This window comes from Eleginops maclovinus, chromosome 6 (assembly GCF_036324505.1).
Source record: "Eleginops maclovinus isolate JMC-PN-2008 ecotype Puerto Natales chromosome 6, JC_Emac_rtc_rv5, whole genome shotgun sequence".
NCBI classification, from domain to species: Eukaryota; Metazoa; Chordata; class Actinopteri; order Perciformes; family Eleginopidae; genus Eleginops; species Eleginops maclovinus.
The window spans coordinates 14347272-14358363 of NC_086354.1; the positions used below are offsets into that span (position 1 = coordinate 14347272).

Sequence of the window (11092 nt, forward strand, 5' to 3'; positions counted from 1 at the left end):
GGCTGCTGAAGAAGATTCAATACAGCTGAGCAAGGTCAAACTAGAAATCTCTGCATCTGCATCACTGAAGTTCAGTTGCAGTTTTTAAATCAACAACAGCACCGGAGATAATGCGTGCATGCTTTCACCTCTCAGCCCCAACCTGACGCAGCAGTATTGTGAGCACAGAGCAGGATCAAAATCAATTCAGTTTTAAATTTGGCAAACGCTTTTAAAACAAAATGTGACTGTCACAAGCTAGGGAGTAACTGGTAAAGCACTTTTTATTTTTGAAAAATTATTTTCATAATCCAGCATAGGCCTACTTTTTTATATGGAGAGCCCATTTCTAAAGCTTCTTTAGTGAGAATATGGGGACATTTTAGTATTACTGGTTGTTAAAAAAGTATAAAGAGGTTATGATAATGTCTTACCAACATTTATTACTGAATAAGAAACCAATATATCTGGGAAATATTGGAGTTACAGTCAGTTTTATTTATATTTACATTTTTCCAAATTAGGATTTGAATTGAAGATAATAACACAGTTTTGTCTTTTAAACTACGATATGATGGTTGAACTGGCTATGGCCTTGTGCATAAACTGAGGGTTTATGGCGTCATTCATGACAGTTTCATAACGCCCCCTGTGGATGAACTTGTACAGACATGCCTTTATCTTTCTCTTCCTCTCCGTCTTTCTCTGTCCCTCCCAGCTCCTCCTCCTGTTGTGCTTGGGTAGATTTTGAATGTTATGTTCAGTGCAAAGGCCAGCACGAGGAAAACATTGAGTCCAAATCTATTTGCCAGAGGTGTAATTATTTACCCAGTCAGACCCAGAGAGAGGCACCTTCTGGTGACCCTGCTGGCTGTGACAGTTAAAGCAATATAAGATTATACTCAGCTACTGACAAAAGGCTAATAATAAATATGATCTCTTGAATTGTTGGATCAAAATCTAACTTTTGTTTTCCTGACTGATTGTAAATACAATTATAAAATGGAGCAAAACACCACTTTATAGATTCTTTGTTCGTGTAAAAGTTTCACCTAAATGGTTTGACAGTGTCAATTTGACCTCTTTCAATTTTAACATTTCTAAAACCATGATTTCAATTAATGAACAAATGAAGAAGAACTGGATGACATTGTCATTTACGTAATTGTAAAATAATTGTTGTGTGGTGTCAATTTAAGATTAAAACTGCTTGTGCACACTACTTGTGTTATGTATTGAGAATTAGACAAAACTAAAATTCTATACCATTAATGATACAGAGTCCTCATGCAGGTTGCGCATCTCTGTACACACCTGGCACTAAAACTATGTAAAAGTGTTACAGGTAGTCAGAGGTTAGCAACCAAATCTCATTTCACTTCATTTCTGCACTGTGCATATTCTACCAAATCCTGTTTGAGCTGGAAAATACATTATGATTCACCACACGGATAAACATTTAACATGAGATTCATTCTGATGCCTGTTTTGGCCTGACACCAAACTCAGGTGCAACTACAGCAGACACCTGTGTGGGTAAAAAACATTGAGCCCCTATTTATTTGCAGTGTGAAAAAAGAGAAACCTCTAATTTGAACAAGAATACATAACAAAGTGAATGGAATTTCATATACTTTTGAATCTCACATTACAGAGAACACTAAACATGTGATGCTTTTGCGCAATATATAATAAGTCTGTGTCTGTTTGAGTGTGTGTATGTATGTATGTATGTATGTATGTGTGTGTATATATGTGTGTGTGTGTGTGTGTGTGTGTGTGTGTATGTGTATGTGTATGTGTATGTGTATGTGTATGTGTATGTGTATGTGTATGTGTATGTGTATGTGTGTGTGTGTGTGTGTGTGTGTGTGTGTGTGTGTGTGTGTGTGTGTGTGTGTGTGTGTGTGTGTGTGTGTGTGTGTGTGTCGTCCTCTGAGAGAGCAGATTGGCTCTCTGAGAGGAGACTCCTCTTGACAAAAGCAATGCTGGCTCAGACAGAATCAACAAACCTCCTGAATCTGACCTGAACCGGTTCCATCTGCATGTCTTAACTTTTCCAACAAGTTCAACCAATATGAATTACTCACAAAAACAGTTGTGGATGCCTCTCAGTTGCGGATCAAAACTGCAACAAAGAATGCCAACTGGAGAGTGTTTGCAATGGCTACACTTCTCTTACATTTTGAACAATTTCCATGGTGACCTATAAAGTAGTTACTTTACTCTCAAATCCGTTAAATATTTATACTGATGGAATCATGGTTTTTAGCACCATTTAGTAGGCATGTTTAAGTTCATTTTTAGGGTCTTTGTCTTCTCTGTTACTATGGTGTTTTGTAGTTTGTAAATGTTAGTTAGACAAATGTTAGACAAAAACACAATGTGTTAGTAAACTAAATATTTTAGCCCACTTTTCTCAAGCTTCAAAAGTCTTACCAAGGTTCTCCACTTCACATATCTTCAATATTTCCTATGATTCTTTTTTTTTAAATATATATATAATAATAATAATAATAATAATAATAATCCAAAACTAGACCAAAGAAAACAATGTCCTCAAAAAGATTCTGAAATCGTTTAATTTATCTTAAACACAGTTTCAGTTCCACACTTAACACTTAACCGGACCAAAAATAATTTCATAACATGATTTTGTTATACACATCAGACAGTCAGAACTCTTTTTTTTTATTTCGTAAGGTTCAAATGTATCAAACTTGTAATATTAACAGAAGTCAACGCATCCTACTTATAAACTACGCTTTGTCTCCATTTGGTATAATACTTTGACTTGATTTACCATTGTTTTTTTCTCTTTTGCTGAGCCTTAACTAAAGGGCAGGGTTAGCTCAGCTGTGAAGGGAGGCACAACGCCCCATGGCCAACAGGTCAAAGACCTGTTTGTTTTAAATATTTACCTAAAACTCCTGGTCAGGTTCATTTTCTCAGTCACTCGGAGCAGGCCTCTCAGGAACCAGTAGCAGTCATGCAGCGGGCTTTGTTCAGCAGGAGCGCGCTGCTTGCCCATCAGGCAGCAGCGACCCTCGACAGTCAGCTGGCCGCCAGGAGCGCGCCTCTGCTGCACAGACTGGACCGCTCCATGTCTACGGTCTCCATCCCACCGCCGGCATGCATGCTCCGGCCGCTGGAGGTTCCACTGCGTTATTTGTTTGGACCGGGACCCTCAAACGTTCCTCCACGTATCTTAGCCGCACAGGGCAGGCCGATAATTGGCCACCTGCATCCAGAAATGTATGAGGTAAACGCTCAATATTCACTTTAATAGGTTCTGAATACGTTTTAGTTGAACGTGTATTATTATATTACATATACATGTTAACAATTAATTTTCTTTTTTTCAGATTTCATTATACAGTTACCAAATAGATATTTCTACAATATCAAGAATCAATAGCCCATGGCCAACTGCATAACGTATACACTCACTGAAATCACTTCAAGTGGTTGGTAACATTAACTGAATAATTAAAGGAGATTTGTAAACTTTGTATTTTCTATCCTTCAGATCATGAATGACATCAAGCGAGGGATCCAGTACATCTTTCAGACAGAGAACAACATGACTATAGCTATGAGCGGCTCCGGGCACGCGGCCATGGAGTGTGCAGTGTTCAACACGGTAGAGCCCGGAGAGAGCGTGCTCGTTGGCATAAACGGAATATGGGGAGAACGGGTCGCAGAAATTGCAGAAAGAATGGGTACGTCTTTAAGCAAGGTTTTACGCACGTCTCAATTGGATTTCTAAAGAACATACACAAAAGTTTACACGGATTGTGCACTCCAGCATTATATCATGCATTCATCTACCAATCTATCTCTCTAGTGGTGGAAAGTAACAAAGTGAAACTCAAGTACTGTGCTTAAGTAAAGTTTTAAAGTACTTTAATCTAATCATGTCTATGTTCTGCTACGTCTGATACTCTACTACAACTGAGCAAACATAAATACAGACTATTTAAAAACTGTAGCAGTTCTAGTTTAACTTAAGTGGATTAAATGATTACTTCTTTCACCGTTCTATCTTTTTACAAATTATGACATTTGTTTGTATATTTTTAGGTGCTAATGTACATAGAATGGTAAAAACACCTGGAGGATATTTCAGCAATAAGGAAATTGAACAGGTAGGCATTATAACTTACTTAAACAAGAATAAACAACTAACATCTGTAATCCCTCAACAATAACTTGTATGAGATTATATGCGACTTCCTTGAATAACAAGAACACGTATGTGATTAAACTCACTTCTACATCTTTCTGTAGGCCATAGAAAAACACAAGCCTGTCCTGTTTTTCCTCACACATGGAGAGTCTTCCGCTGGCCTCTGTCACCCAGTAGACGGCATTGGAGACATCTGCAGAAAGTAAGCCTCCTAAGTTATCTTCCTTATTTGCTAATGTCATTAAAATTACTATTATATGTTATTTGGTTATTTTATAAAATTACCAAATAACATATAATATTTCCCCCTGCTTACTGTCCTATCTCCCCCAGACATAACTGCCTCTTCCTGGTTGACACAGTTGCATCTCTTGGTGCAGCCCCAATTTTTATGGACAAGCAAAGTAAGACAATGATCATTATCTTCAATTTACACCAATACAAATATTATGTCGTCTCCAGATAATAAATCCAATTATACTGTTCGCTAAAATATTTACAATTACAGGTATATCAGTTTCTAAATGTATCAGTACTATCAGCCATTCATTTGAATCACTAAAGGGATAGTATTTATTTATTTATTTTTAAGTATTCATTTTGTTCAATCATTTTTTCCTTGATTTTTGGAAAGGTCATAAAGTCCATTTTTTATATGTATTATTTTGGCACAACAAATAAAATAAAAAGAATTAAAACAATGAATAACAAGCGATTACATTCTGTCAGCTGCTACAATGTGCTTGTGTGTGTTGTAATCTGCCTCTTATTGTGCTTTCAGATATTGACATCCTGTACACTGGTTCTCAGAAGGCTCTGAACGCGCCTCCTGGCACAGCACCCATCTCCTTTAATGACAGAGCATGGTGAACAGGAGCTTTCTGCATGCATCTGTCCATTTGAGTGATATATTTCAGCCACTGCAAGGATTATTAGACCATTCAAGTATCTATTTGTCTCCCTGTTACCTCTCAGCCACAAGATGTTTAACAGGAAAACAAAACCAGTATCCTACCTATTTGACATGACATGTCTTTCCAACTACTGGGGTTGTGATGGCCAACTAGCGAGACAGTAAGTCCACAATGGCTTCATTCCACCTAAAACCTTATTTTAACTGAAAGTAGTATTATTACTGTTATGAAAAGTTTTTGGGAATTATATTGTGCTGGATATTTTATCACCTGTGCTCTGGTCTTTAGATACCACCACACCGGTCCAGTGTCTGGATTCTTTGCCCTGAGAGAGAGTCTGGCAATTGTTGCTGAGAAGGTAAAGGCAAATGATATATATTATTTAGTATCTTAGTCTATGTGATCTTAATATTTATTTACATTTACACTATACTTGTCTTTATGACAGCTTGGAATGGATAGGGCATTGAGGGCTGTGATAGGGGCATACCAGGTTTTTTATTTTATTTTAATAAAAAATAACACAAGTGAGATAATAAAACTAGAATACCTAGCAAAAACATACAGCAAACTATCAATATACATCCAGGTCCAGCATTTCTCAGTAAGTAGGGGCTTAGACTGGGAATCGTAGGGTCACCGGTTCAAGTCCCCGAACAGACTTGAAAAAATAAGGAAAGTGATTGGACTGCTACTTGGAGAGGTCCCAGTTCACCTCCTATCCTTGCTGTGGTGCCCTTGAGCAAGGAACCGGACACCTCCAATCCCCCCTCCCCATTGCTCCCCGGGCGCTGCACAATAGCTGCCCACTGCTCCTAGTACTAGGATGGGTTAAATGCAGAGGACCAATTTCACTGTGTGTGCTCTGCTGTGTGCATGTATGTGACAAATAAAGAGGGTTTCATCCTCCGATTCTATCTACAGCAACATGAAGATCTTGGAGAAGAATAAAGGTTGTATTTATCAGATCCTGCCTTTTTTATATTTTATAAAAAGCTGAGGCAGAAGCAGTGTTTTAATTTTGCTAGAAAAAGCACACAGCCCTCTGAATTGGCCTCTATTAGTGCAGTAGTTTTGACTTGGCAGTGTCTCTACCTTCTGGTCTGATTGTCACGTACCTCCATCGATCTTTGTCTCCCTCTAGGGGCTGGAGGAGTCCTGGAAGAAACACAAGGAGGTGGCAGCCTACCTGTACAGAGGACTGGAGGACCTGGGCCTCAAGCTCTTCATTCCTGATAGGGTGAGACAGAAATCAACAAAGCTAGACGCTGGATAAACAACACTAAAGAATATAGATACACAACAAGAATCAGTTTGGAGCTCTGTATATCGCCGCACTACACCAGAGAGTAATTTTGTGACATATCCTGCAGGACTTGAGGCTTCCCTCTGTCACCACCATCGCCATCCCTGAAGGCTACAACTGGAGGGAGCTACTGGCCTACATCATGAAGCACCACCATATGGAGATGACTGGGGGCCTTGGTCCTTCCATGGGCATGGTGAGTTCTTGCAGTCAATATGTTAACACTGTAGAGACACATTTATGCATTTAACATTAAAATAATTATCAGCTGACTTTTATGGTAGCCATTCTAGATGTGACCAATAGTCTCAGCATCTTTGCATCAGGATGCTCTAAAAACTGAATTAGTTCCCCCCAAATAACCAAAACCAAGGGAAATAGCTTCATTCAGAATATGTTGTTCCCTTTAACTCTATTCAAAAATAAACATTAAGATCAAACCACTTTCAACAGTTATAGCAAGAGCAATGTTGTCAGTTGGTTCTCTTTACAGCCTTCTGAGTCATCCTGCTGAGTCATTTTAATTCACTTTCCACCTCTCGTTTCATTAGGTGATGAGGATTGGATTGATGGGATACAACTGTGAGAAGACCAATGCTGACATGGCACTGCATGCCCTGGCAGACGCTCTGAAGAACTGTAAAAAGAGCAAGGCTTAAGAGACCATTCTCCACTCACCATTCATTAAGTAATCAAACATTTAGTGTCCCAAAAATGCTAGAAAAATTGGTTCAAGATGTTTCTGTGTTTTTGATGGCTGAGATTTTTTTAAAACCTAAGGCCGCCATGTGCCTTTCTTGTGGAAGTAGACTAGTTTTGAAATAAATGAGAAGATGGTATTATTATGTTCCACTCTCAGCGCACTGAAAGCTGTCAATAAAGTGTGCTTTAATTTATCAAACAACCATTCTCCTGCCTTAATGTGTCATCATAACATTACGATGTCAAAAGCATGCTCAAAAGTCTATACATGTGCTTAACCTTCTCAACTACATTACCCAGGATCCCCTTCTGTGATTCCCGTATATAAATGTGATGAACAACACTGCCGCAGATTATTGAGTGACATTATAGAGCATGCTTTCATTTACTTCTGACTGATTTATACTACTCTGTTGACTGCAGTTGGGATTACAAATGGCGTGTCCTGCAAATCAGACAGGTAGGACGATGGTTAACATTCCTTCAATTAGAATCAATGTAAAATGTAGGTGCAAGCTGCAATGTCGCAGTGATCAAAGGGTAACTTGCAATAACGTTACTTAAGACGTATTCTGTAGCTTTTTAGCGCAATAATTGACTGAAATTGATTAAAGTGCAAACGTTACATGTGTCCTGAAGTTTTTATACCAAGCGTGCCATTACATTTAAGATACCATTTAGCTTCGAAAACCGAAAGTAGCTAACTTCCGTGACAGCAAACAAACCAGCGGACAGGTGGAGTGGTTTCAGTGCTGTGACTTTTATATGGGCTATATTGTGGTCAGGGAACCAAAATGTTGCGAAATGTTGCTGTGTTATTTGGAAAGTGTTACTTATATTATTTCAGTGAGTGCTAAACAAAACATTCACCTTCATCTGAATTTACTGAAGCGTCTTCTTCTGGTGTCTGCTAAATCACCGTCGCACGATTGCCACCTACTGTTAGAAGGGGAGAGCTGCAGCCCTATAAGTAAACTGTATAGTGCATTTTCATTAGGACCCTCCTTTGCGTCTAATCCACATTTTCTTCCCTCCCTTTTGCAGGAAAACACATTTAGGTGGCACTGTATTTCACAATCTACAGCAATTTCTGAATTTTGTGTTTTGCGTTTTACCACGTAAAAGGTGTCCAGCAGTGACTCAGTCAGTAGGGGCCTGGCCTGGGAATCGTAGGGTCGCCGGTTCAAGTCCCCGAACAGACTTGAAAATATGGAAGGCGGACTGCTACTTGGAGAGGTCCCAGTTCACCTCCTAGGCCCTGCTGTGGTGTCCTTGAGCAAGGCACCGGACACCTCCAATCCCCCCCTCCACATTGCTCCCCAGGCGCTGCACAATAGCTGCCCACTGCTCCTAGTACTAGGATGGGTTAAATGCAGAGGACACATTTCACTGTGTGTGCTCTGCTGTGTGCATGTATGTGACTAATAAAGAGGGTTTCATCCTCCGATTCTATCCATCTACATCGTCAGCAAAAATATGTTAATAAAATTAATTTGGATAACACCATTTAAATACATGAAGTGGAAATAATAATAAAAACACACCTAAAAAGGATGCAGTACAGGCAATATTTGTATAACTATGGTAAGGGTTCTCGTTTCTGTATCACATTTCCAGCATAAATTGCAACAGTTGTTTTATGCTTTACATAAAAGTGAATGATAAACTAATAACTGAGATTGACTGATAGCTTACACTTTGATCAGAAAACAAATAAATGCATTAAAGTGAAAGAAAAAACAAGAATAAATATATTTAAAAACGTTAAGGAGAAATGACTGAGACATGCCATTTTATTTCGTATCTAGGTTTTTTAATTAAGGTGTCATTTGTTTGAACTCAGCTCTTTTTACTCCCAATTGTATGAAATTTCATTCAAAATTAATGATATGCTGAGTTACATAAGTGTATTTTTATTTGTGATATCACCCAACACCACCTGATATTGATTTCATTTTTTCTATATTTTCATGATAATGCAGCGTTTGATGATATTATTTCATGATAGTTAAATGTAAATGTTTTTTTTACCATCAGTGGAAATGAACCAAGCCCTCCTCCCCCTCGACTGGCTTCTGGGTACCTGGGAGTCGGATGAACCTGGTGAGGGCTGTTTTCCCTCCATAAAACCTTTCCGCTACATAGAGATGCTGAACTTCAGCCATGTGGGACAACCAGTCATCAACTTCACGTAGGTAACTCTGTGAGAATTTAGAAATGTCACACCAAGCTGAAAAACTGTGTTTTGAGGTCCTCTCTGGTTTAATCTCTCAACTCTTTTTTTTAATAAACTTTATGTTCTATCGTTTGTCGTTCTTATTTGGACAGGTTCAACGCCTTCCATACAGACACCAAAAAGCCATTGCACAGGGAGTGTGGCTTCATTCGAATGCAGCCGGGAGCCAACAGAGTGGCATTCATTATCGCACAGAACTCAGGTGGTTACAAACATGTTGATGGATATACTGTACCCTGTTTTTGGTAACCAGGCTTCTTTTGTATTTCTGTAATATGTTGTAACTTTTAAATTACTCAGATGTGCAAAGGCATGATATGCAAGTATTTTTTGAGGGAATTGGAAGTTTAAATTGAATATATAAATATGAGGTGACTCAGGACATTGGTGAAAAGACGTATTCCAGACATAACATGGAGTAATACCTTTTTCTTATGTACTCAACATAAAATAATGCATATAGTGATTTTTTTCCTGTGACTTCGCACTTGTTTTGAGTCCAGTGTTTTTTTTTGTTCAGGTCTAGTGGAGATTGAGGAGGGGGAGCTGACCGGGCAGCAGCTGAATCTGCAGAGCCAGGCGCTGGCCCGAACCTCCTTTGCCAGAGAGCCGCATGTGCAGAAGGTAAAACTGACTCTCTGATCCTGCATCATTAATCATTGATAATAACTACTGCAGTGCCCACACAGTCAGAAAAAGCATCAACAAAACATAACTTGTTTTTTCAATAAATTATTTTTGCATCCGCACTCTTCAGATTTCTCGAGTGATTCAGCTCCGATCAGATGGGAGGCTGGAGCAGACGATTTCCATGGCAACAGACAACCAGCCTCTGATGCAGCACTTGCACATCACCTACCGTCGGTCATCATGACCCGACGGGCTGCTCGGCTTCTTATAATAGCAATACTTTGGTCAGGAGAGCTAGATAATGCTGAGAGAGGTCTTGACGAATAATCACCATTAAGTCAAATAATCATTTTAAACTATTTGGGTTAGGGTGTGCATTATTACATTACATATAATAACTGGGATTCAGGCAGTACAGTGAGAAATGTGTGGGGTTATATTCAAAAATAGAAAAGGCCATGTGGAGTTTTTTTATGAACAAACACAAGTTGTGATTACATTCAATTTCAGTAACCAAAACACCTTGTGTGTGTTCATGAGGTTTTAAAAAAGCACTTTATCCTCCTCATAGAACAAGTTATTTATATTACTCCTATTTACAGCCTTGTTTTCTGGCGAGCAGTCTTCCTTCTTCCCTGCCTTTGCTGGCATTTTGCTGTATATCTCAACACATTACCATCGTCTTTAGGTTACTGAAATAGAGTTAAGCCAGAAACTAGAGGTATAAAACTCCACAGGGACAATTTAATTAAAAAATATCTCTTATTGCACTTAATGGCTTTGAGTAAGTACAGGTGCTTGTGTTATATTGTTGTCTGGATATTTATTCTTGGAGCTGGTCAGCTTTTAAAGCAATGCTGAACTAATGTTGTACTGTCTTCTCGTGTCTTTAACTTTCATTGCACTATGTTTAAAATGAAAGCTAAATTAACTGCTGTTTTGCTGGGATGAATGAAAAGGGTTTATGTGTAAAAAGTCAGAGAGAGCTACTATGAGTGTTATTGTAGTTATGGTAAGAGTTTCATTGATGTGTTTCAGATTGGTTTATGTCTGCCAATAGACAGGTTCATAAATAATGTTCTCACACGGGTTGCATTAAAGTTATTTGACTTAATTCATTTGACTGTTTTCATTTA

The 11092-nt window shown here is 38.6% G+C and overlaps 2 protein-coding genes and 1 long non-coding RNA gene across 3 annotated transcripts; 2 read left to right on the forward strand and 1 right to left on the reverse strand.

Annotated features, from left to right (window-relative positions):
• Nucleotides 1-2917: 2917 nt before the first annotated feature.
• agxtb (alanine--glyoxylate and serine--pyruvate aminotransferase b) lies at nt 2918-7715 on the forward strand. Its single transcript, XM_063885391.1, has 11 exons — nt 2918-3241; nt 3509-3701; nt 4063-4127; nt 4270-4370; nt 4502-4572; nt 4950-5034; nt 5144-5242; nt 5371-5440; nt 6227-6322; nt 6456-6584; nt 6940-7715. The coding sequence occupies exons 1-11, from the start codon at nt 2969-2971 to the stop codon at nt 7045-7047; spliced, it is 1290 nt and encodes a 429-aa protein (XP_063741461.1). The 5' UTR covers nt 2918-2968; the 3' UTR covers nt 7048-7715.
• LOC134865720 (uncharacterized) lies at nt 2923-5326 on the reverse strand. The gene is made up of 2 exons (XR_010165989.1): nt 4252-5326; nt 2923-3220 (listed from the first exon to the last, which is right to left on the reverse strand). It is a non-coding gene; the product is annotated as an uncharacterized LOC134865720 (long non-coding RNA).
• On the forward strand, nt 7395-11070 carry thap4 (THAP domain containing 4). Its single transcript, XM_063885394.1, has 5 exons — nt 7395-7550; nt 9128-9281; nt 9419-9528; nt 9847-9950; nt 10084-11070. The coding sequence occupies exons 1-5, from the start codon at nt 7526-7528 to the stop codon at nt 10198-10200; spliced, it is 510 nt and encodes a 169-aa protein (XP_063741464.1). The 5' UTR covers nt 7395-7525; the 3' UTR covers nt 10201-11070.
• Nucleotides 11071-11092: the final 22 nt, after the last annotated feature.

Coding starts and splice junctions, on each gene's coding strand:
- agxtb (XM_063885391.1), top strand. CDS start 2,969: ATGCAGCGGGCTTTGTTCAGCAGGAGCGCGCTGCTTGCCCATCAGGCA. Junction 4,573..4,949: donor AATTTTTATGGACAAGCAAA/GTAAGACAATGA, acceptor TTGTGCTTTCAG/ATATTGACATCCTGTACACT. Junction 6,585..6,939: donor TTGGTCCTTCCATGGGCATG/GTGAGTTCTTGC, acceptor TCGTTTCATTAG/GTGATGAGGATTGGATTGAT.
- thap4 (XM_063885394.1), top strand. CDS start 7,526: ATGGCGTGTCCTGCAAATCAGACAG. Junction 7,551..9,127: donor GTGTCCTGCAAATCAGACAG/GTAGGACGATGG, acceptor TTTTACCATCAG/TGGAAATGAACCAAGCCCTC. Junction 9,529..9,846: donor CATTATCGCACAGAACTCAG/GTGGTTACAAAC, acceptor TTTTTTGTTCAG/GTCTAGTGGAGATTGAGGAG.